Below are 26,493 nucleotides of genomic sequence, written 5' to 3' on the forward strand. Positions count from 1 at the left end.
GAAATATTCAGGCTGTTGGTCTCGTCAGAATAGCTGACAGTCTGCAGCTCCGACCATCTCTCTACTCACTGTTTTCGTTCAGGTTTTTCCACTACTTGGTGCCTAATCTACTTCTATATAGTTCCTTTCAAAGCTCAGGGTTCCAGGATTATCTTCTGTATCTCTGTCGATTTTTCTTTTCTTTGTTGAAGAGGGTCTATGTCACTTGTCTGCCTATTCCTCTATCTTACCAGAAGTCCTCTGTTTCCATTTTTTTGTTATTGTAAATAGTGCTGTGATGAACATGGGTGTGCATATGTCTGTTATTGTCATGGCTCTCACTTCTTTAGGATATACAGCTAGAAATGGAATGGCTAGGTCAAACGGTATTTCTAATTCCAACTTTTTAAGGAGTTGCCATACTGCTTTCCACAGTGGTTGTACGATTTTACAGTCCCACCAACAGTGTATGAGAGTCCCAAGCTCTCTGCATCTTCTCCAGCATTTGTTATTTTCTGTCTTGTTGAGCTTTGCTACTAGTGCTGGGGCCAGATGGTATCTCGTTGTTTTGATTTGCATCTCTCTAATGGCTAAATATCATGAACATTTCTTCATGTGTTTGTTGGCTGCTTGAATATCCTCCTTAGCCTTAGTTTAGGCTTTAATACTTTTATATTTCTGTTATTGCAGTAGTTGTCTAATATTGGGTTTCCTTGCCTCTGTTCTCTTTTACTTCAGTTTTGTGAGAGTCATTTGTCACTTCTTAGAATTACTTTTTAAGGGTTCCTTTCCTTATTGCTTTCTAGATAAAATGGTATGAGCTAGCAAATTAAGTTTTATCTCTTGCCCTAAATATTTTCTGTGGTGAGTGGCTGCAATACTGCCTTAGGGGAGATTCTGTAGTATCAGCAGGGAAGAAGGCAATGATGTGGGAATGACAGCGTGAATGAGCTCTGTTTGTTGATGTTCTTGTGCTGTTGAGCAAGACACAGAGGATCCTTTATGATCTGACTGTGCTTATGTTTGAAGGAGCTTTGGTGGCGTAGTGGTTAAGGCATTTGGCTGCTGACCAGAAGGTCAGCAATTCCAATCCACCAGATGCTCTGTGGAAGGAAGGTGGGGCAATTTACTTCTGTAAAGATTGACAGCCTCAGAAACCCAATGGGGGTAGCTATGAGTCAGAACCAATTTGATGGCAGTGAATTTTTTTGTTTTGTTTTGTTTTGGTGCTTCCATTCAGTAATAGTGAACTATTCGTAGTTCCTGCAGTAGGCAGTTAGTTGCCTTCTGGATACTTTTCCACCTGGATTTCCTCAATCTGGAATGGCCTTTCCCAATCTTGCCTTCTATGTATGTCTGTGTCCTATGAAACTTTCCCTGGTTTCTTGCTCTTCACACCCTGACCTCTTGCAAGATGATCATTGCCTCTCTCTTCTCCACTGCTTCTTTATTTTATATTGCTTTAATTAGTGTATTTGCTGTACTTTATAGTTATTCTCTTATGTATCTTTCTTCTCTATTAGAATTGAATTACTTATGTTTCTAGTATCTAGCATGGGAACTGGCACCTAGGGGATACACATTTAGTGTTTATGGGAAAGTTAAATTATATAAGGGGTTTGTTCTGTACTAGTCTAGTGTCTCTTAAATAGCTCTTTACTAATTTGTGATTCTGGACTTTTCTTCTCTATCAGAACCATTGGATTCTGGGACATCTGTGAGTGAAAATAAGTGTCATCTTGAAGATGGGAGTGATCAAAAGGTAATCTTTAAACTTTCTCAGTTTCATACAATATTTCTTGAAAATTGGACAGGTTTACTTAAAAAATGTTTGGCTTCCTAGGCTTATTTTTTCTATGGTCTTTTTTTTCCCCACCTTCCTTAAATGCTTAGGACTATATACAAGAGTTCCAAGAAGAGAAACCTTCATCTTCAAATTTGATTTCTAGACCATCTACCTCATCTAGAAGGAGAGCAATCAGTGAGACAGGTATGTATGTATATTCAGTTGGCACATTCAGAAAGGATTCTGGTGTTTTTTCTCTTATGAAATTATTAGTGCTTTTAGTTTTAGTGAAAGTGCTCTGCAGGTATTTCTCTAGGGTAGAGAAATAGCCCTCAAAATGTTGAACTATTATTGTATGCTTCTACCAACAGCATATAGAAGTATCCTTTATCTCAAGTCCTTATGGATACTGGATGATAATGTCATTTTAATTTTTGTTATTCTGATGAGTAAAAAATGCTACCTCATCTCACATTGCATTTTATTGCTCATTATGAGGTTGGAGATCTTTTTATGTGTTTTAGTCATTTTTTTTTTTTTTTTTTTTAACGAATTGCCTTTTCTTATCTTTGACCTTATTTTAAAAATCAAGCTTGTCTTTCTCTTGATTTGTAGGAGGATTTGAATAATATGGATAGTCATTATTTTCTATCCTGTGTGTTTCAAGTGGTTTCTTCTGGCTGACCTTTGCCATGTAAATATAGTCTAATCTTAACAGTCTCTTGAAGGCTTTGTGGTGTTACATCATACTTCACTTCTCCACCTCCTGTTGTAAGAATATTCTTTTACAGATATTTGAATGGTTTTGTTCTTGATGGTCTTTTGTTCTTGATGTTTAGTGTGCTTGAGATTTCTTTTTATGTTGTGTTAAATAGGGCTCTAAATTATGTTCCTGACAAATTGGAAATTCTAACTTTTTTTTTCCACAATCCATTTGCCTTTTTACTTTTTAAGTAAGGTGTATATATATACATATATATATGTGTGTGTGTGTGTGTGTGTGTGTATATATATATATATGTTTATATATACACACATATATACGTGTATGGGTATGTATATATACATAAGGTTGGGCAATCTACTTCCGTAGTGATACTGCCTCGGAAACCCAGGGGAAGGGTCGCTATGAGTTGGATTCAACTCCACAGCAGAGAGGTGGTTTTTTTTTTTTTTTTGGTTATGTATATGCCACTCCTCGGAAGGAAGGTTGGGCAATCCTACTTCCGTAGTGATACTGCCTCGGAAACCCAAGGAGGGGTCACTATGAGTCAGGGCTGACTCGACGGCACATAACAACAACAACAACATATGTATATGTGTGTGTATGTGTATTTGGCAATCGAACAATTTTTACTTTCATTGACATGGATTAACATTCTGATTTTTAAGGCACATACAATTACTTAAAATGGACAACTTTCATTGATTTTTATTCCTGTTGAAAATAACAGTGTACCTTCTAAACAAATTAAACATTTTTGGTTCTTTAAGAAAAATAAAAGTTGAAATCTCACATCCTGAAATTTGGTCTTAACAGAAAAATTGTAGATTGGTTAAAAACTCTAGATAGATGTAATTATTGTGACTTAGGGATAAAGTTATGAAAGATTAAAATGCCTTTAAATGCTTTTGAAGTGCTCTGGTATACCTCTCAGTTGGACAGATTCAATAAAAATGTTAGCTTTTGGATTATTAGTAGTAATTCACTATTTTTTCTCTTTAATTTTATTTAAATTAAATTATAGTACAGCAAATTGATTAACTTTTTTTCTTACCTCTCCAGAAGAAAATTCAGATGACTTACCCATTGAAGGACAAAGAAAGCGCCATAGATCTGATAGTGTTTCCCTTTCCTTTGATGAAAGTGTTGCACTGTGTGTAATAAGGGAGATAGGTCGTGAAAGAAACAGTAGCAGTGAGTCAACAGAAACTCCATCAAATCCGGTAATCTTCTCATTTTAAATAAAGCAAGGTTCTCTCTTTTCTTTTGAGAAATCTAGTTCTGGTAATCTTAGTAAGTGTACAAATAGAACACACGTGTGATATGAGATTGCTGTTTAACCCAGTGGTAACATTTTCCTCCTTTTAAATAAGGCTTTGGGGAGATGTAGGGAGAATGGTAGAAGGTAGCTAGGTTGCATTGGATATTAATAAAAGTGGTACCAATATTAAGTTATTAATGCCACCCTGTATATTGGAGAATCTTTGTGGGGCACAGCACCAATAGTAAAATAGATTGGATTGTAGAATGGTCAAAATTTGGAAATTACACTTAAAAATTAAGAGATCAAAATAAAAATTTGGTTTCATTAGAAATCTTTGGATTCTAAGATATTTCTTTAATTTTCAAATTACAAATATTAATTACCAACACCAAAACCAAACCCACTGCCATCAAGTCGATTCCGACTCATAGTGTCTATCATTGGGTTTCCAAAGCTATAAATCTTTACGGAAGTAGATTGCCTCATCTTCCTCCCACAGAGCAGCTGGTGGGTTTGAACTGCCAACTGGTGGGTTAGCTGCCAAATGCCTTACCCATTGCACCATAAGAGCTACAGCCATCAGCAAATAAGTTAGTGTAGTCTGAACTTAACATTTGTATACATAAGGCTAGACATTTACTAGGACTGTAAAATAAGGGTGTTTCATTGCTTGGATGTTGGGAAAGTATTAATGCTTTCTGATTACTAATACTGAATTCCAAACTGTTAGCCAGGAATAAAATTTCTAATTAACCTTGAAAGAAGTTTGGTAAAGAATTTTTCACTAACAAGAATGCTTGTCAAGTGGAATGTTTCCTTCCTTATCATTTGTCTTTAAAATGTTATTAAAATTGGAATCTTCCTTTTTGATAAGGCACTATCTTGTGATCCTTTTTCTAGATACCAGTGATGATTTCATAGTTTTCTAGAAGATATGAGACTGAACCAATTGTGATAATGGCCCCATTCTTACTATTTATATTTATACATTCTTGTTGTTTCCAGCATTATCTGTGATTATACCCTGTAGAGTTATTGTTTAAGAGAGCTGCTACTTATGTAGGCTATTAGGTGGCATGGTGAGCGCCTACTCAGCCTGAAAGTGAGTTCTTTAAATAAATGCCTTTTGAGCTCTGGTGGTGTAGTGCCTAAGGCATTTAACTGCTAACCAGAAGGTTGGCAGTTCAAACCCACCAGCCACTCTGCAGAAGGAAGATTGTGCAATCTACTTCCATAAAGGTTACTGCCTTGGAAACCCAAAAGGGGTCGCTGAGTTGGAATTGACTTGATGGCAGTGAGTTTGATTTGGTTTTGGTTCTTGGGTTCCATATTTGACACTTGGGATACAGTGGTCATCAAATGACCCTTGCCCTTATGGGGAAGAAAGACTATGAGTGAACAGTTAATTAAATATTTAATAAGTGATATGAAAATTAGCAGGTTATTGACAGTGAATAATGACGGGATTGGGGAGTAAGGGTGGAAGAGTGATTAACTTCAGACAGTGTGGCCATGAAAGGCTTTTCTAAGGAGAATGCTTGTAAATTGAGAGAGAAATAGTTGAAGGATAAAAAAGAGCTGTCATCTAAAGACTTAAGGGAATAGTGTTCTATGTAGAAGGAGGAGAGCATATACAAAGGCCCTTAGCTGAGAAAAAGCTTAGATGCATAACTAGATATTTGTCCATTTGCAGATTTAGACTTTTAAAGTTAGACTGTTATTTCATCTGCTTAACCTTAGGTTTCTGAAAGAAGCTGGGTATGTGAAAAGATAACATACTCTTTTTCAGAGTGGATTATACTACTATCAGCAAAACACAGCTTATGATTATATGTGATGATCCTGAAAATTGAATAGTTTTCAGTATACATACTTTATGTTTGGTTCACTTGAGCCTTAAAAGTGAGTTAAAAAATAGAAATACTCTGCCCCATTTAGCTTGCAGTCTCTGTTAAAGTTGCATCAGAATTCTAGCTAAATGTTATTTAGAGGCTTTTCTGGTTTTGTAACTGGCCAATGGCTTATCAAAACAATGTAGAGGGTATTTCTTTTCCCTTTTTTTTTTTTTTGTCTTTTGTTAGTCCTGTTCTACTCTCTTACAAGTATTCTGCATATTAAATTCCTGTTGTATTTGAAGCTAAGTTCTTGTTGTGAAAGCTTTTGGCAGGGCCAGTTGTTTTTTTCCCCCTCCCATTTTAGTTACCTCATGAAAAAGTTGTAGTCATCATTTGATATCATCATCCAGTGATTTGTGAAGAGGGACCGTCCGTCCTCTTAATGTTTTAGTAGAGTTAAAGGAAAGTGTATTCTCCTGTGTTTTCTTTTAGTTTGATAAATTGAGGAACTAAGGCTATGTTCTAGGCACTGTATATCTTACTTTATTATCTTAACACCTTAATACACCATTTTACACATTGGACAACCAAGACTTGGCAATTTTTTTTTTTTTTTTGGTTTCAGTTAGTGTTTTAGATTTCCCATTTCCTTTATTTTTGTAACTTTTTATTGTGATTTGGGTGAAGACTTGGGAGTTTTTAGTAACTTATTTAAGGTTCCCACAATTAATTGTCACAAATGCAATTCGGATAAAAACCAAGGATTTCTGAGTATAAAGTCTAAGATCTTTCCAAATCAAGCATGACTGATGCTTTTCTCTCCCACTATCTGTCTATCTATTTATCTATTTTTTAATTGTGATTTGGGTGGAAATTTACAGAGCAAATTCACTTTCCATGCAGCAGTTCACACACTTTGTCTCATGACATTGACTACAATTTACCACAATGCAACAGCTCCCCTCTCACTTCCTCCCCATAGTTACCTCTTCCCTATGTCCTTCCCTACACACACTCCTGTCCCCTGAGCTGTTTCTCTGTGCATTTGCAGCCCTTCTAGTCTCCCATGATTTTTCTCTCCAAGGAGTGTATCTACCTAGTGTAAATGTTTACCTCATATGCCTCTCTTTTGTTTGGCTGGAAGCCACAGGTGTGAGTTCAATTCCAGACCTGAAGGTCAGCTGTGGGCCATAGTCTCAGTGGTTCCATCAGGCTCTATCAGACCAGCAAACCTGGTCCCTTTTTCTTTTTCTTTTTTTCCAAATGATTTTGAGTTTTGGTCTACATTGTTCTGCCACTCTATCCAGGATCTCTTACATAGATCCCTCTCCAAGTAGTTGACAGTGGTAGTTGGGCACCATCTAGTTCTTCTGGTCTCATAGTCGTAAGCTGAAGATCGCATGGTGTACCAGTCACTTGGACTAATTTTTTCCATGAATAAAGATTTTTAAATAAACAATATTTAAAATTTTCTAGGTCATTGTTTTTGAACATCAGTCAAAACTTTAAAAAAACAACTCTTAATACTGCTTTCTTAATAGTACCCTAGAACCTTTCTGTCTAGGGCCAGATAATAAATGTTTTGGACTTAGTGAGTCATGGTCTATGTTGCAGGAAGTAAATTTTACTTTTGTAACATGAAAGTAGCCATAGGCCGTAGATACATGAATGAGCATGGCTATGTTCGAATAAAATTTTATTTGCTGAAAAATAGACTGCTGCTAGGCTACTGTTTGCTGACCCCCTGTCGTAGAAGATGCTTTTTAGGTCTTAAGTTTTCATGTGATTTAACCTCCTTATTCTAAAATTAGAGTTTGGTTAATTTAGGTATCTAGTTAGGTTATCTTATTAGTGATGTTATTGTATTCTAGCTTGACTTGTGATTCTAACCTGATTGTTAATTAGAGCCCTCATTAGAAAGCAGAGCTGTAACTTGATGGATTGCATTTTTAGTATTACTTTAACAGACTTTAGAAACCAATCTTTTGAGTATCAAGGTCCCTCAATGGTTATAAAATAATATACTTTTGTTTTTATATATGATTGAGATGATAGAGATAATTTAGCCCAAACTTCTTTTATAGAAGAGATAGCTGTGTCTTTAGAGGTTGGTTACTGGTAAATCTTGAATAGACTGTGTTCTGACTTTTGCACCAATGTGCTTTCTCCAATTCTAGCTGTTTAGTGTACTTTGCTTTGAATATGGCCCTAACCTTAGCCACTGACAGCAAAGATTATGGGACTGAAAATCTTACTGGGTTCTTAATACTATTAACAAAAGCCCTAAGATAAGGAATCAGATAAGCAGATACAAAATTTTGAAGATAAAAAATAAGAAAATTAAGTGTGAAAGCTCTTTAAGAGAAGCTATTCTCAGTGTTCACTTAAAAAAATAAATCTCTAGTGATCTAGTTAGTCAGGAAGTGATAGGAAAAAAGGATGAATGGAAAAATAGTAAACATAAGGAGGAAGTAGAAAGAGTGCTGTTACATTGTGAGGATTGCAGTCAATGTCACAAAATAAAATTGTGTATGAATTGTTGAATGAAAACTAATTTGCTCTATAAATTTCCACCCAAATCACAACAAAAAGTTAAAAAAAAAAAAACCTCATAATTATTGTGTGTCTAGTAGCTAGCATTCTACCAATCTGTGTGAATGCAACAAAGATAATTAGTGCTCACAGTGTTTATGATTCAGATGGGAAACATGCATGCAAAATTACATGTTGTATAATTTATGTGTTAGAATATATGATACTCTTACATTAAAAATAATTCAAAGGGTTTGGCAAAAAAGATAAGTAGTGTTTAGAAACTATTGAGTTATTCCACGTAGAGAAGGTAAATGGGAAGTTTAAACTGCCAAGATTGGTTTAGGAAATAATTTAGAACTAGCTGGGTTATCCATATTTAGTAGAAGGTATGTGTCTAATTGGAAATAACATGAAGATGTTAAGATTGTTATACTATGTATGTACTTGAATGCTAAGAGGCTTTGGCCTTTTTCCTTTAGGTAATGGGTTTGAATAGAGAAATAATACAGTGATAACCCAGAGTCTTGATCTACTGCAAGTTGGCTTCGAGGAGGAAATAGAGGCACAGGGATGAATTAGGAAACTGTTATAGAGGTCAAGAGGTAATATATATTAAGTCACCTTTTTTCTTTTAGGATCTGGATGCTGGTGTAAGTGAACATTCTGGTGATTGGTTGGACCAGGATTCAGTTTCAGACCAATTCAGTGTAGAATTTGAAGTTGAATCTCTTGATTCAGAAGATTATAATCTTAGTGAAGAAGGACAAGAACTCTCAGATGAAGATGATGAGGTAGGTTTTTTCATCTAATTAGAAAGTGGTTAAATATTTTCCATATTTAATAGTTTTGTTAAAATGGAAATACTGAATCCTTGTCTTTTAATTTATTCAGACTAGAGTGTCGGTTGTGTATTTGAAACTTTTGTAGTTCCTTATTATATGATTTATCATTCTCATAACTAATGCCAAGAAGTCAAGAGCCTTAATGAGAATTCTTATAATGGCTTATTCATTTTTAAAAATATTCTTACCTTTATCATTTGTCACTATTTCCACTGTTATTTAGTACTTCCATATTTATAAAATAAAAATGCTTGTACTGAATTTTTTGCTGTATTCATTTTAAACATTCTATCTATTGGCTTTCTACTGTGGTGGGCAAAGATTTCACTCTCCTCCATTTCTCCCTTTTCACGCTTACTCCACCATTTTGACCATTGTCTCGGAATTTCTCATATGCAGTAGTAGACACTTGTTTTAGGACTTAACCACTAAGAGTCCTTTCAAATCAAAGAAAACATGGTAATGAATTGATGATGATGGATTTTGTCTTACTAGGTTTATCGAGTTACCGTGTATCAGGCAGATGAGAGTGATACAGATTCATTTGAAGATGATCCTGAGATTTCCTTAGCTGTAAGTGGACATCTACTTTTTTAAGGAATCAAAAATGACACTGAGGTCAAGATTAGACTTGACTGAGGTCAAGTGTACCAACTGAAATGAGGGAATTTTTATAAAGTTAAAATATCAGACTTAAGGCATTATTGTACTTTATTTGTTGTGTTAGAATCTGTTGCTGTATTTTTTAGTTTTATATCTTGGAATTTGAATCTTTAAAGAACTTTATTTTGGAAAATTTCAAGTATGTGCAGCATAGGATACAGTGTCTCCAGTGAATTTATAACACAGCTTTAACAGTTACCAACATTTTGCCCATTTTGCTGAATGTAAACATTTTTAATACTGACTTGTTTTAGGGAATGTGGTAAGATTTACCATTAAAGAAAGTAGAACTTAAATGTTTACATCGCATGCTTCATTGGATTTCTGAGGTATTCAAAGTGTGATTTTTTTATGCAAAGTATTACTGCTTTTGTGCTTAATTTTGCCTTTTATTATCTCTTAATAGGAAATAGGGAGCTCTGGTAGCGTAGTGCCTAAGGCACTTGACTGCTAACCAGAAGGCTGGCGGTTCAAACCCACCAGCCACTCCTCAGAAGGAAGATGGGGCAATCTACTTCCGTAGTGTTACTGCCTCGGAAACCCAAGGAGGGGTCACTATGAGTCGGGTCTGACTCGATGGCACATAACAATAGGAAATAAGTCCCTTTTGTTTTCTGAGTTGGAAACAAATATTAAAATGCAAAAAAGTAAAATTGCAAATCTTAAATTTTTGTTCTATTAGAAAGTAATAAGTCAAGTAATTAGCTGATTCAGTTGTCAAGATGAATGAAATGTTTTAGACCTAAATCTTCCGATATAGGCTCTCTGAAGCACCTTTTTTTCCTTATATTGCAAAACAATTGTCTTTGGTTTGATCAGCTAGTGGAGACCTACTTTTGACAACTTTGAAGAACTGGTACAGGAGAACAAAGTCTCTACCCTTATTGCTACTATCTTGTTTGTCAGGCATTTGTAAGGAAGGACATCCTCTGACAAAATTTACATGTGCAGTATCCTCAGGCAGGAACCATGCTTCAGTTAAGGCAAGGAGATAAGGATCTGCTCAGTAAAGAGGCTGGTGGTAATGGGGAGTTTGTTACCCAGATTTCATGATAGTTGTTTGTGAGAAAAGTTGGAATAAAGGAGAAGCATAGAGTCATTACAGAGATGAGAACACAGAAAAGGATAGACAAATAAAAGAAATACATGTTGGATAGTGACCTAGGATGATAGGTTTTAGCTGGCAAAGATGTCTGAGAAGAATGAGCATTTCCCTGGTGAATGGAATTGGAAAACATTCAGTTGAGCCCTGGCTTTAGAGCACAGTTGAGGCAATCCTAGTGTATGGAGGATTGGGTGCTTTTGGTCTTTCTTTGGAAGGCCAGTTTTCTCCAGATTGATTGGCTACACTCTGGGGACAGAATCCAGATTTCAGCCTCTAAATGAGTAGGTACAGATCTTATTACAGAGTGAAAGATCCCATAGCACTTGCTTCAGCTAAACAGACAACTGTGTTTATCTGTGTCTGTGAACAAATAATTTCAGAGTGGTGGTGAATATTACAGGGAATAATACATTTTCAGTGCTCCAGGATGGTATGGCTGGGAAAAAATGTACTTAAAAATCTCATACTTGAGGAGAGATCAGTGTTGTACATTGAATGTTTTATATAAAGCATAAAATGCTGAAAATTGTGTTGTGTGATAATGTTTTATTGTAGACATACTAAGGTTGTTAACATTGCTGTGACCAGTTATTAAAGGGTTACAGAAGTTAGTTACTCTCTCTCTCATTTCATTGAAGGACTATTGGAAGTGTACTTCATGCAATGAAATGAATCCTCCTCTTCCACCACATTGTAATAGATGTTGGGCACTTCGTGAGAACTGGCTTCCTGAAGATAAAAGGAAAGATAAAGAGAAAATTCCTGACAGCACCAAACTAGAAAACACAACACAAGTAGAAGAGGGCTTTGATGTTCCTGATTGTAAAAAAATGACAGTGAATGACTCCAAAGAGTCATGTGTTGACGAAAATGATGATAGTATAACACAAGCCCAGTGTCAAGAAAGTGAGGACTATTCTCAGCCATCAACTTCTAGTAGCATCATTTGTAGCAGCCAAGATGTCAGAGAATTTGACAGGGAAGAAACACAAGGCAAAGAAGAAAGTGTAGAGTCTAGATCTCGCCCGATTGCCACTGAACCTTGTGTGATTTGCCAAGATCGACCTAAAAATGGTTGCATCGTCCATGGCAAAACAGGACATCTTATGGCATGCTTCACGTGTGCGAAGAAGCTAAAAAAAAGAAATAAGCCCTGTCCAGTATGTAGACAACCAATTCAGATGATTGTGTTAACTTATTTCCTCTAATAGACCTGTCTGTAAAAGTGGATTTATATATTTCTATCTCTGTAAACCTAAAAATGCAGATAGATATTTTGGCAACATTAAATTTATTTTTATTTTTTTAAATACATAAAGTGAGAAAATATCTCAGTCCATATTGATTTCTTAAGTGTAAATTATCTAATTTTTTGGGGGGAGATAGTGAATATTCACTTTCTTTTAGGAAAATTTCACTTCTGTTTATATTGGGATTTTAATACAATTTGAATTGGATTTTTAGCTCATTCTTTACCTCATCCTTTCATGTTTTAAATTATTTTCATCTTAAATGAGAAGTATCTGATTTTTTTATAAGTAGGACATTAAACTTAATTTATTTAGAATTTTCATGTAAAGAGATAGGTTTGTATGAAAGATTTAATATTTAAATTTTAGATACTCTTAAACCTTTCAGTCTAGTCCTTGGTTTCTCTGCTCTTAGAACCTCTTAAAATATTCCTATCAATAAAAAAGAAATTGGTAGTAATATTTGGTGCTAACTAAAACTACTTTTTATTCTCTAATCTCTTTCACATAGGAAAGGATGTGGATGGTAATTAAGGGGGGTGATGTTGTCAATTGAGAAGTCTGTGTACACCTTGGTTCATAGCAGCACTGTTCACAGTAGTAAAAAGGTGGAAACAATCAAGTGCCCATTGACCAATGAGTGGATAAACAAAATATAAATACATACAGTGACTACTACTCAGCCATTAAAAAAAAAAGTCCTGATGCATGTTACAACATGGATGATCTTTGAAGACATTATGCTGAATGGAATAAGTTGATCATAAAAGCACAGATATCATATGACCTCACTTATGTTAGCACTTCCCAGGAAGGGGAAGAGAGGGAATCATTCTCTAGGAAGGTAGTGAGTTTATATCTATATGGTGATGGGAAAATTGGCATCAATTAGGGTAATGGTTATGCAGCTTGACCAAAATAACTGATATCTTGATAAGTTTTATACCAGAAAAAGGGCAGAATGACAAATGTTGTAATTTAATAACGTCAGCAACCTGCCCCCCCCCCCCAAAAAAAAAAAGATGCATTTGCTCATACTACTTGAGTACAACCAAACACCTCCTGGGATAAATTCTCTTGGTTCAAAGACTTAGGGTCATGGCTTTGTGGGACTATCCAACCCTTGGCCTAACACTGTTTTCAGAGTTTCAGTTTTACCCCCCAGTTCTGTGACCAGTGTTTGGAGTCTTAAAAGCTTGTGAGAAGCCATCCAAGATAGAACAGTTGGTCTTTTTGCCTGGAGCAGCAGAGGAAAGAGACCTAGGAACTGGAGAAGGAATTGGACTGCAGGTCTAGTTGCCTTCACGGACTATTGCCTCTTTTGCCGTGAGACAAGAACTGGATGGTGCCTGGCTGTGATTAGTGAACTTTTTTTTATAAGGACTCAGAATTTCAAATTTCTGATACAGACTGTTACAGAATCTTTTTTTTTTTTTTTTTAAATCCATTGAAGCTGTGAGAAAACCCAGGATTTTGCCCTCCGAAAGTTTTTTACCTTGAACTGAAACTTCCTTGAAGTCCTCTCTGAACTAAACAGTTGAGCTGACTTAATAAAGAATGCTCGCCTTGAAAAATGCACTTTTTTAAAGAATTAATCTATATCAGATCAGATGGACAGCAGTAACTAAAGCATAGATGAGTAGTTGATGGGGCAATGAGTCTGAGTCAATGGTGATGGAATAATAGGGGAGGAGATACGAGAATGGTGACGAGTGAAGAATTAACCATTGTCATTAAACTGTACATGTCAAAACTGTTGAATGAGGTATGATCAGCTGTGCATATTTTCACAAAAAATAAAGTCTTAGCTGTCGTTTACCTACAACAAAACTCTTAAAGGGCACTAGGTAGTAGAATATGGAGTTGTCCTGGGGGTGGGGGAGTGGGAAGGGACCAAACTGGGATACCAGGCCTTTTCAACATTTTATTTCTGAATTTAGTGGGAATTGATTGTTTTCCTATGTGAACAACAGTTCTGAGACCCTTTGAAGTACCTTTTTGTGCCTGGGTCGTATGGTACCTGATAGTTTCAGACCTTTGTTTAAGGCCAGTTTTAGAAATCAGTGAATTCAGGAAGATGAATTCAGAAATGAGGTAAACGTAACAGTTAATTTTAAAACCACCTGGAAAGGTTATAACTTTCTCTAAATTATCTGTGAATTATGTGTCACTTTCCTTCAGGAGTGGCAGGGTCTAAAATATCAACTCTGTAGATTAACTTCCTGATTTATATATAAATGAGTCTTCAGCTAAATAATATGTATAACCAAAGCTTTAGTCAAATGAAATTGGGTTTTTATTTAAAAGCCCTCTGTTTTTCTCCTGTGTATGACAGTTGTCCATACTCAAGATGAGGACAGTAAAATTAAAATTTTGGAGTAGAAGGATAATTTTTATACAGCCATATATGTGTGCTAGTTACTAGCAGTAGATTGTTGAAAACTTCACACACACACCCCGCCCCCCGACTTAACCATTGTATATGCTAGTAGGAAACATGGCTGAGGGTATTAGTACTTTAGCCAAAGTGTTTTCAGATACAGTATAGCTTTATTAATTTTTGGATTTTATATTTCCAACTAGAACTAAGAAGTAATCCTTTTCGAGGAGAGCTGGTAGTATAAATGAAATTATAAACTGTACAGATGATTATGCAGAGTCATATGCAGTGATTATGCTGTGTTCAAAACATTCAAATCTATGCAAATGGAATCTCATTCTGCCTAAATACGGATTCTTAATGTTTTGATTTTCTAAATGTCTGGGTCTATTAGTGTGCATGTATTTATTATTTCAGAAAGAAATGCTTTATTTAATGATTAAAAAGTTTTCAAGACTGTGATTATTGGCCCTTATAAACACCTAATATTTTCATATTCAGGACAACTTTGTTAAAATAAAAGTGCTGTTTGAATCTTATCTATTTGGGTACTCAGAATATGTGTCTTTGTTTCGCATGGCCATATCTGACCGCTCTGGAAGTGTACGTGTCACTGGGCAGCATGATGGTGTCTGGGAGCCTCCCAGACGTGGAAAATAAGAGCAGCTTGAGAGAATGATGTAACTAAGTGGAGCTGGCAAGTGGCGTTTTCTCTCAGTTCTGCTTGCTTGTGCCACCATGTGGCAGACTGGCTTAAGTGATTTTTCAACAAGTCAAAGTAGTGAACAGTCCCAGAAGAATGTAGCAGGGACATGGATGGGAGCTAGGTAGGGCTGCACACCCTGTGATGGCATGAAAAGCCCTAATGGGATTAATTGCCTGTTTGCTCCTCTGTATCACCTATGAAACTAAAATCCATGAGGCTGACACCCTTGTTTATCAATCATGTATATAAGTGTTCAGGCAGAATTTACTGAATGATTCAAAGCAGTGGGACCTTTGAAGCAGAGACATGTGGGTCCCAAAGCCAGACCAGGATTAGGTATTGGCATCATCCTGTTTAGTTTTTTATTTTTATGTCTAATAAGGATTTTAAAAATACCAATTAGTGTGTAGATCTCTAGGTTCGTGATTATAAATGCAAGTTACCATGGCATTGCATCGTGAAGTTTATAGTTGCACTTTGGTGGTCTGGGTTCTAAGTGGATTTTAATTTAATATTTAATATTCTTCAACTTACAGAAGTACCGGTTGTTTACATTTGTGGCCATATTGCCTATCAATTATATAAATTTTTTTTTAATATTTACAGATAATGTTTTAAGGGATAAAATATATGAAAGCACCAGGATGTAGAAGATGCCTGGAAATGTTGAATATTTTAAATTTAAAATTCACTGCTACCAGAATGGAACTAATAAAAAGCAGCAGGAAATAGTCAAAACAAGAGTAGTGAAGTGATAAGCAGATGGGAAGAGACCCCATGTGTTTTGGAATATATTATTATGGTTAGTGCCTTTGAAATGATTGATATATTTAAATGCTAGTAGAGTAATATTGGATTAAAAAACCCCCAACTCATTGTCATCAAGTGTATTCCAACTCACAGCAACCCCTATTGGGTTTCCAAGGTGGTAAATCTTTACAGAGGTAGATTGCTCCATCTTCTGTGGAGCAGCTAAAAACCGTAATTGATGGTTTTCAGGAGGGAGTGATTTTTGTTTAATTTTTATTGTAACTTGGGGGGAAGTTTACAGAACAAATACATTTTCCATGCAGCAGTCCATACACGTTTTATCTCATGACACTGACTGCAGTTCCCTACAATGTGACAGCTCTCTTCCCACGTGGGAGGGAGTGATAATTGAAACATGGCTAAAATTCTCCTCTCACCCTTTTTTCAGTCTCACCTCTCTGCTTCCTGCAGAATATAACTGCGTGTTTAAAGCAGCCAACAGATTAAAGATAATTTATCAAAGTAGTATCTTTCACATTCCTAGTTCCCAAATTTCAGTTTCTTCTGTTTTATCCATTACTGTCATGTTAGATGGAGCTCTGGTGGCCTAGTTCCTAAGGCATTTGACTGCTAACCAGAAGGCTGGTGGTTCAAACCTACCAGCCACTCCTCGGAAGGAGGATTGGGCAATCTGCTTCCGTAGAGATACTGCCTTGGAAACCCAAGGAAGGGTCGCTATGAGTCGAATTGACTCCATGGCAGTGATTTTGACTTTTTGTCATGTTAGGTGGCCTTCATTTATTTCTGAGCATTAGGTTTTAGTACTTTTGTATTTTAGCTCACACCTTCCCAGGCCACCACCCTTTATTAGACCTTTCTCCTAGATCATAGTGACATCTTTCTGAATTCCCTGTCTTTGATCTCCCCTATTTTTGGTTCATTTATAGATTTATAGATACCTTTATGTCACTTCCCTGATTTAAATATTGAAAAAAGTGTTTATTAATTCTGTTGCTTCTTGGATAATATAGGAGCTCTGGTGGTGTAGTGCCTAAGGCATTTGATGGCTAACCAGAAAGCTGGTAGTTCAAACCCCCCAGCCACTCCTTGGAAGGAAGATTGGGCAATCTGCTTCGTTAGTGATAATCGCCTTGGAAACCCAAGGAGAGGTCACTGTGAACTGGAGCCGCTTGGACAGCAGTGAGTTTGGTTTTGGTTTGGTAGGATAACAGGTGAGATGTTGGGGCCTTTTTGGCCTTTGAGCTCTCTCTAAAATGGAAGGCATTCTCAAAAACCCTTTTTACTGCAACAAAGTTCATAAGCTCCTGACTCTCACATGACTTGATTTTATTTTTATTCTGTAGTGAGAAGGGTTACATTGAAATCACAGATCTGATATTTACTTGCTTAGAGTCCTCGGAATTAGAGGTAATAGAGCTATAGAGCCTAAGATGGGGTCTGGCAAGTAGTAAGCACTTTCATAAGGAACCCTTGTGGCACAGTGGTTAAGTGCTTGGCTGCCAACCAGAAGATAGGCAGTTTGAACCTGCCAACCTCTGTGGGAGAAAGATGTGGCAGTCTGCTCCAGTGAAGATTATAGCATTGGAAACCCTATGGAGCCATTCTGCTCTGTCACTGAGTTGGAATTGATTGGATGGCACACAGCAACAAGCACTTTAATAAATGGCAATTGTTTAATATTTTTTCTTACATCCATTTATACCCATAATCGCTTCCAACACACAGCTCAGATAGCCTTTCTGCATTGTTTCAAGGTACTCGGTTCACATTTCTATTTATTCCCTGACATACTTATATTTTTTCCTTTTCTCCACAAGCAGATTGTAATCTCCTCCTTTGCCTACTGCCTTATAGAATGCATTGTGTACACAGTAGCCACTCAGTAAAAGATATTAATGTAATGAAAGCAGTGATGCAGTAAAGAAGAGGAAAGGACAATTTTTTTTTTCCTTTTGTGTGTGTGTGTGTGTGTGTGTGTGTGTGGTAAAATAGGGAGCTCTGGTGGCATAGTGCCTAAGGCACTTGACTGCTAACCAGAAGGCTGGCAGTTCAAACCCACCAGCTACTCCTCGGAAGGTTGGGCAATCTACTTCCTAGTGATATGCCTTGGAAACCCAAGGAGGGGTCACTATGAGTCGGATCTGACTTGAGGGCAGTGAGTTTGTTTGTTTTTGTGGTAAAATATGCATACCAGAACATTGACCAATTGAACAATGTCTGCATGTGAAACTCAGGGACATTGATGACAGTCTTCATACTGTGCAACCAATATCCTCATCCTTTTCTGAGTTATTCCACCGCCATTGACATAAACTCCATGCCTCCTAAGCAAAAGTTCTTCCTTCTCCCCTCCCTATTTCCACCCCTGGTAACCACTGAGGATCTTTGGTTTCTAACTATTTGTTTAGGGAAGTGAAACCAATGTTTGTTCTTTTCTGACAGTTATTTCATTCAACATGTTTTCAAGGTTCATCCATGTTTTATGAATCAGGACTTCATTTCTCTTTATGGGTGAGTAATACTCCATTTTTTGTGTGTACCACATTTAATCTATTAATAGACATTTCAGTTTCTACCTTTTGGCTGTTAGGAAAAGTACTGCTGTGAACATTGGTGTACACGTTTCTGTATTCAATTCTTTGGGTGTTTGGGATGGCCGGGTCATGTGGTAATTCCATGTGCAAATTTTTGAAGAACTACCAATCTCTTTTCCACAGTGGCTGCACCATTTTACATTCTCACCAGCAGTGGATTTTTCCACATTCTCCTCAGCACCTGTTTTCTTGATGATTACCATTCTAATGGAGGTGAGGTCACATCTCCTTGTAGTTTTGATTTGCATTTTCCTAATGGCTAAGGAAGGAGCTCTGGTGGTGCTGTGATTAAAGCATTTGGCTGCTAAACAAAAGGTTGGTGGTTCGAACTCCCCCAGCTACGCTGCAGGAGAAAGATGAGGCAGTCTGCATGAAGATTTACAGCCTTGGAAACCCCTTTTGGGCAGCTCTGCTCTGTCCTATAGGGTCACAATGAGTCAGCATTGATGGCACTAGGTTTGATTTGGTTTTGAAATGGCTAATGACATTGAGCTGACATCTTTACATGGGCTTTTTTTGCCATTTAAATATCTTCTTTGCTGAAATGCCCCTTCAGGTCTTTTGCCCATTTTTTGATTGGGTTGTCTGTCATTAAATTGGGAAAGGACAATTTTTAAAAAGCATCCTGAAAAAAATACTGTGTCTGGAGTAGATTGTTGTTGTTGTTGTTGTTTGCCGTCGAGTCGGCCCCGACTCATAGCGACCCCTCCTTGGGTTTCCGAGGCAGTATCACTACGGAAGTAGGATTGCTCAACCTTCCTTCCGAGGAGTAGATTACTTAATGGGTGAAAAAAAAAAAAAACCTAATGAAATAATGAATTGCCTTTTGAAGCTAATTTTCCTATGTGCAAAAAAATAGAGATGTTGTCAGAATTGTAACAGAATTTGGGAAGCTTATCTTACAAAACACCATTTTCTATTTCAAAAATGCCCTTTTTACCTTTTCTCACAGATTTACTTGTTTGCTCTAAGAAGCATAGGAGAAGACCAGATCTCTTCAGAGATAAGTAGGCTATTTATTTATTTATACGTACATACATACATTTTTACTGTGATTTGGGTGAAAGTTTACAGAGCAAATTCATTTTCCATACAGCAGTTCATGCACATTTTGTTTGAAGACATTGGCTGCAATTCTCCACAATGTAACAGCTCTCTTCCCATTTCCTCCCCATAGTTACCTCTGCCCTGTGCCCTTCCCTCCCATGTACTCTTCCCTTCCCCAGCTGTCTCCCTGGATAATCACTTTTTAATAAGGGGGAAGTGCCATGTGGGTGGAGAGGACTGTGAAGGTATCCACTAATAGTAAGACTCCTAGAAAAGTTATAGTCTTGGTTGTTACAAACCAAAAAGCATCACATTCTGTGAGTGATCAACACAGTGGCATTGAGGAAGAGGAAGACATAGAGGTGCATGGGAGGTACAGACCACAAAGGTGAACCCTTTTGCACATACAATACTGCATTGTCAGTGAAGGCAAACATCGCTATACGGATGGATAGATGGGTGGACAGACTGAACTATTAGGTATGTCTAGGCAGTGGGGAGTGTGCCCATGACCATGTATAGATTTGGCAGACAATGTTTCTACAAGCATATTTTTATGTTCTGTAAGAAATGTCCAGGCATATAGTAGAGCTGACAAGGGATAAAATTGTGGTGACTTCTTGGCCACAGCCAGGTACCCGGAGAGAGCGAATAGTTGGGCCTGTGGGCTCAGGACCATGGTCCCAGGGGACATCAGGCTCAACTGGTGTAACATCCTACTTTGGTGAGTAGCGACTGGGATCTTAAAAGCTTGCAAGTGGCCACCTAGATGCAACGATGGTTCTCTCCTCATCCAGAGCAAAATAAAAAAAATGAAGAAAACCAAAGATCCATGGGAACAGTTAGTTCAAGGAACTGGTAGACCATGCGATCCTCAGCCTATATGACCATGAGAGCAGAAGAAATAGATGGTGCTCTGCTACCACTGTCAATCACTTGGAGAGGGATCTGTGTAGGAGATCCTGGACAGAGTGGGAGAATGATGTGGAACAAAACTCAAAATTATATATAAAGGTCTGATAGAGCTTGATGAAACCCCTGAGACTATGCCCCTAGTTGCCCTTCAGGTCTGGAATTGAAATCCTGTGGCTTCCAACCAAATACAAGACCAGCATATGGGCTGAACATTTATATAAGGTAGATATACTCCTTGGAGAGATCAATCATAGGAGAACAGAAGGGCGCAGTATATGCACAGGGAACTGCTTGGGGGGCAAGAGTGCATGGGAGGGAAGGACACAGGGAAGAGGTAACTATGGGGAGGAGATGGAAAGAGAGCTGTTACATAATGGGAAATTACAGTCAATGTATGAAATAAAATATGTATGAACTGCTATATGGAAAATGAAATTGCTCTGTAAACTTTCACTCAAATCACAATAAAAATTTAGGAAAACAAAATCATCACATTCTGGCCCTGAAATCCTTTGCTATTTATCCTTCAGAGTTTTAAGAGATAAAAACTATGCATAAAAATACTATGCTTTAGTCTTGAAGGATGGGAGATGTCCTTGAGCAATTAGAAAAAAAAATTGACTAATCAGTTAAACTCTGGAAATGTTGAATGGATATGTAAGAAGACATATAGTAGTCATTTGTGTAAACTGGTGCTTCTAAAATTTGGGGTTCTTTAAATCCATTGCTTTCAGTATAAAAGTATTAAAGACAGTTTCAAGACAAGTAGAAAAAAACAAATGATGTATAACTCCACTGTGTTAGGCCAGGTTCTCTGGAGACGCAAAACCAGTAAAGCTTACGTATGTATATGTATATAGAGAGAAATTTATCTTAGGAAAATGGCTCACACACTTACAGAAGCTGGCAAGTCCCAAGTTCTTGGATCAAATGTCAAGCTGGAGGCTTTTCCCTACTCACACAGCTGCAAGGGCTGATGAGCTCAAGGTTGGCAGGCAGTAAACTGACTGTTTACTCCAGTAAATGATGAATCCAAGATCACCAGGCCAAATGGTGGGTTGCTCAACTCATGGACAGTTGTAGGCAGCACAACAGGATCCCGATCCACAGAAGAGTGTCTCATTTTCCCAGGATGTCCATAAATATATTGGAAGCAGGCCACACCCTAGGGAAATACCCTTTCAATGGATTGGCTGCTCAAAACATACACATCCAGTCTCATCATGGGAATAACCCACATCACAACTGCTTAAACCACACAGAATTGTGGTCTAGCCAAGTTGACACACAGCTCCAACTATCACATCCACCATACAAAGATAGACTAATAATTTCTTTACGCTTTCATTTATTTTCTTTACTATGTCTGATTTTTAAAATTTAGTTCACTTTTAAAACTACCCTGGTTGGTTTTTGAAGGGAAGCAATGGATGCTGTAAAGAGCTGCAAGTTTAAATATTGAAGTTTAGGTAAAATATACAAGGAAACTTCTGCCTAAGAAGTTCCTATATAGGAAATCTTTTTATTTTATTTTTTTGCAATGTTCTTTTTCCAGTGAAAGTCACTTGACATGAAACGAACCATTTTCCAGTGAATGATTAAGTGACGTTTAGTACTTTCTCAGTGGTGTGCAACCACCTCCTCTATCTAGTTCCAAACATTGCCAGCACTCCAAATAAAACTGTATACCTTCAAGCTGTTACACCTCACCCACCTTCCTCCACCACCAGCCCCAGCCAACAATGTGGGTTCTCTCTCCATGGACTACCTATTTTGTATACTTCATATAAATGAATTTAAATAATACATGGTCTTTTTTGATTGGCTTATTTCACTTAGCATCGTGTTTACAAGTTCCTCCATGTTGTAGCTGTATCAGTACTTCATTCCTCTTTATTGCTGAATAATAACTCTTTTGAAAAAATAAACTATTCCCAAGTTATTTTCTAAATTGAGATATTTACCACTTTAGATATTGGTACCTGTAGTTCAGCCATTTCCTACTCAGCCACATCTTATTCAAGCTATTACTTGTTTAACATACTTCAGAGGGCAGATGTAAACTTGAGCCTAGCCTCTGTCCAATGACTAGAAATTGGTATTATCAGAGGTTTCATTGATAAAAATTAGGGCTGTTATTTTTCCAGTTCCTATAGCAAGCAGATACTTTGTTTATAACTATGCTGTTTTTCGGAAGCACCTGGAAATCTTTATTAGGACAAAAGACTTCTATTTAAGCATTTCCAAAAGTGTCTTTTGAAATCTAGGAATGTTAGTTCAGAGGGATGCTACCAAGCTAAAGTATTTAAGAAGATGATTCCAAGTTAAGTAGGTCTGGGGAATCCATGTCATTCTCGCATCAATTCTCAGAGCCCTTTATATATATATTATTTATTGTTGGGAATCTGCACAGCAAAGCACACCATTCAACTGTATAAACTAACCACTTAGTAACATCTTTTAGGTTCTTTGAGTTGTGCAACCATTCTCACCTTCCTTTTCTGAGTTGTTCCTCTCCTATTAACATAAACTCACTGCCCTCTAAGGTTCCTGTTTCATCTTTTGAGTTGCTGTTGTCAATTTGATCCCATATAGATAGTTATTAAAAGAGTATAATAATGCTCAAGGCAGACATTTTTTACTAGTTTAACTATTGTTTGGTTTTAAGAGACTTCAGCAAATATTTATGATTTAAGGTTTAAAGATCATTGGGGCAAGTTTCAGGAGTTCATCCAACCTTCGTGGTAACAGGAAGTCTGGAGTTCATAAGAAATCGAAATTCTGCTCATTTCTCCCCTTTTGATCATGATTCTTCTATGGAATCTGTGATCAAAATGTTCAGTAATGGTAGCCAGATACTATCCATGGTCTCCTGGCAAAGGAGGCAGTTGTTCATGGAGGCGATTAGCCTCATCTTCCATATTCTCCTCTTATATTCCTGACTCTCCTTATTCCACTGTTGTTCCAGATGAATACAGATGAATTGCTGTGCCTTGGATGGCAGCTAGCAAGCTTTTAAGACCCCAGGCACTATGCATCAAGGTAGAACAGAGGCACTAAGCCTGCTATTACACCCAATAACTGGAATGTCTCATGAAACCATGACCTTACGCTTCCACACTAAAGAACCAAATCCCATGAAGTTTTGGTTGCACACAAGCAGCTGTAGCAGCTGCTCTTTTTTTGTTCATTGTAAATATATTTATCAAACTTTTGCCAATTCAACTTATGAACAGTGCTGCAATGAACATTGGTGTACAAGTCTCTGTTTGAGTATGTTTTTAAGCCTTTTGGGCATGTATCTAGAAGTGGAATTGCAGGTCATGTGGTAATTCTTTGGTAGACCGAAGAAGAGTTGGTGCCTTTGAATTGTGGTGTTAGTGAAGAATACTGAAAATGCCATGACTGCCAGAAGAACAAACAAATCCATCCTGGAAGAAGTGCAGCTGGAATGCTTCTTGGAAGTGAGAATGGCCAGATTTCATCTAATCTACTTTGGGCATATAATCAGGTACTATTCCCCGTAGAGCTCTGGTAGCATAGTGGCTAAAGCACTTGACTGCTAACCAGAAGGCTGGCGGTTCAAACCCCCCAGCCACTCCTTGGAAGGAAGGTTGGGCAGTCCAACTTCCGTAGTGATACTGCCTCGGAAACCCAAGGAGGGGTCGCTATGAGTCGGGGCTGACGGCACATAACAACAACAACAAGAAGTGGGGAAAAAATTGTATCTCATTGTGGTTTTAATTTGCATTTCTCTGATGGCTAATGACACTGATCATCTTGTCATGTGTTTGGTGGCCATTTGAATGTCCTCGTTGGTGGAATGTTTATTCAAGTCTTTTGTCCATTTTATGATCGGGCTATTTGTCTTTTTTATTGTTAACTCGTCAAAGTTCTGTATATATATTGGTTATTAGATTCTTGTTGGATTTTCTGAAGATATCCTCCCAGTTGGTAGCTTGTCTCCCCTTCCCCCCTCTTTTATTTTTTGCTAAAGCCTTTTGATGAACAAATGTTTTTAATTTTTGAGGTCTAATTTATTTATTTTGTCCTTTGCTGTTTGTGCCTTTGTTATTAGATGAAAATATTGTTGAAAGCTAGGCCTGGCAACATTGCTCTTGCTTTTTGTTCTAAGAATTTCATGGTTTTAGTTTGCACATTTAGGTCCTTAACCATTTTTAATTTGTTTTTGTGTATGGTGTTGAGACATAGATCCTGTTTTCAGAAGTTTTCTGCATGTGGAAATCCAGTTTTCTCAGCATCATTTATAGAAGAGACTCTTCTTTCCCCCTCAGATGGAAGTAGCACCCTTGTCAAAAATTGGTGACCTGAGATGTGTGGGTTTATTTCTGAACTCTCAATTCTATTCTGTTGGTCTATGTTGTCTATTGTTATACCAGGCTTCTTTGACTACTCTAGCTGTATGGCATGTTTTAAAATCAGCAAGTGTGATCAGTCCTACTTTGTTCTCTTTCAACATTGCTTTTACTCTTCAGGGCCTCTTGCCAATCTATATAAAATTGAGGATTGATTTTTCTATTTCTGTAAAGAAGGCTGATGGAATTTTGATTAGTATTGAATTGAATCTATAGATCACTCTGGATAGTATTGAATCTTAAAATATTAAGTCTTCCAATCCATGAACATGGGACATTTTTCTTAAATAAAAACATTTATTTTTCTTTAATCTCATTTAGCAGTACTTTGTAGTTTTCATTATATAAGTCTATTATATCCCTGGTTAGATTTATTCCTTTTTTTTTTCTCCCCCACGACGGAATTGTTTCTCTAATTTCCTCTTCAGAGTTCTTGTTGGTTAAGACCCAACTGATTTTTGTTTGCTGACCTTATATCCTGCAACTTTGCTAAATTCCTCTAAAATTTAACTCTAGAAGTTTTGTTGTGGACTCTAGGATTTTTGATATATAGAATCATATAATTTGTCAATAGAGATAATTTTACTTCTTTTTTTTTTTTTGCAATCTGGACACCTTTTTCTTGTTTTACAGCTTTGGCTAGGACCTCTAACATAATATTGAGTAGAAGTTTTGAGAGGGGCACCTTTGTCTTATTCCCAATTTCACAGGGAAAGCTCTTTCTCCATTACATATAATATCGACTGTTGGCTTTTCATATATGCTCTGAATCATATTGAGTAATTTCCCTTCTATTCTAATCTTCTTTAGGGGTTTCATCAAGAAAGAACATAGGATTTTGTCAAATGCTCTTTCTGCATCCCTAGAGATATTCATATATTTCTTTTTCCTTTGTTCTGTTGATGTGATATATTAAGTTGATTGATTTCTAATGTTGAACCATCCCTGCACTCTTGGAATGAATCCTACTTGGTCATGGTGTATGACTGTTTTAATATGCTGTTAGATTCTGTTTTTGGAAGCTCTGGTGGTGTAGTGCTTAAGGCATTTGACTGCTAACCAGAAGGCTGGTGGTTCAAACCCACCAGCCATTCCTCAGGAAGACTGGGCAATCTACTTCCGTATAGATACTGCCATGGAAACCCAAGGAGGGGTCTCTGTGAGTCAGATCTGACTTGACAGCAGTGAGGTGGGTTTTTTTTTTTGTGTGTGTGACTTCTGTTTGTTAGTATTTTGTTCAGGACTTTTGCATCTATTTTCATAAGAGATATTGGCCTATAATTTTCTTTTCTTTGTGTTGTCTTTGTCTGGTCTGGGTATCAGGGTTATATTCTCAGAGACTTTTAATACATTAATGTGCACTGTGAATTTTCCAAGATCTTTTTGACCAGCAAGTATACTTTTCATCCAGCATCTTGTCCATGAAATACCCTGCCACATGGTACAAATTAATGTGTAATATAGAAAACATTTTGAAAGGCATATCTGGGCTTTGAAGAGCTGTTGTAATATAAAATAAACAAAACAAAACAACAAACCCCATTGCCGTTGATTCTGACTCATAGCAACCCTATAGGGCAGAGTAGAACTACCCCATAGGGTAAATCTTTATGGAAGCAGACTTCCACATCATTCTCTTGCAGAGTGGCTCATGGGTTTGAACTGCCAACCTATTGGTTAACAGCTGAGTACGTAACCACTGTGCCACCAGGGCTCTTCAT

The 26,493-nt window shown here is 37.1% G+C and overlaps 1 protein-coding gene across 1 annotated transcript in view; it reads left to right on the forward strand.

The window, feature by feature from the left end:
- MDM2 (MDM2 proto-oncogene) overlaps positions 1 to 11,941 on the forward strand; it is a 28,133-nt gene extending 16,192 nt beyond the window's left edge. Inside the window, exons 6-11 of the mRNA XM_007953391.2 lie at positions 1,674 to 1,741; positions 1,873 to 1,969; positions 3,552 to 3,712; positions 8,759 to 8,914; positions 9,461 to 9,538; positions 11,372 to 11,941. Coding sequence (XP_007951582.1) covers positions 1,674 to 1,741; positions 1,873 to 1,969; positions 3,552 to 3,712; positions 8,759 to 8,914; positions 9,461 to 9,538; positions 11,372 to 11,941 — 1,130 coding nt within the window. The remainder of the gene's footprint in view (positions 1 to 1,673; positions 1,742 to 1,872; positions 1,970 to 3,551; positions 3,713 to 8,758; positions 8,915 to 9,460; positions 9,539 to 11,371) is intronic.
- Positions 11,942 to 26,493: the final 14,552 nt, after the last annotated feature.

The sequence above is a fragment of the Orycteropus afer genome, unplaced genomic scaffold, assembly GCF_000298275.1.
Source record: "Orycteropus afer afer isolate SDZICR_OR568_19922 unplaced genomic scaffold, OryAfe1.0 scaffold00392, whole genome shotgun sequence".
NCBI lineage: Eukaryota > Metazoa > Chordata > Mammalia > Tubulidentata > Orycteropodidae > Orycteropus > Orycteropus afer.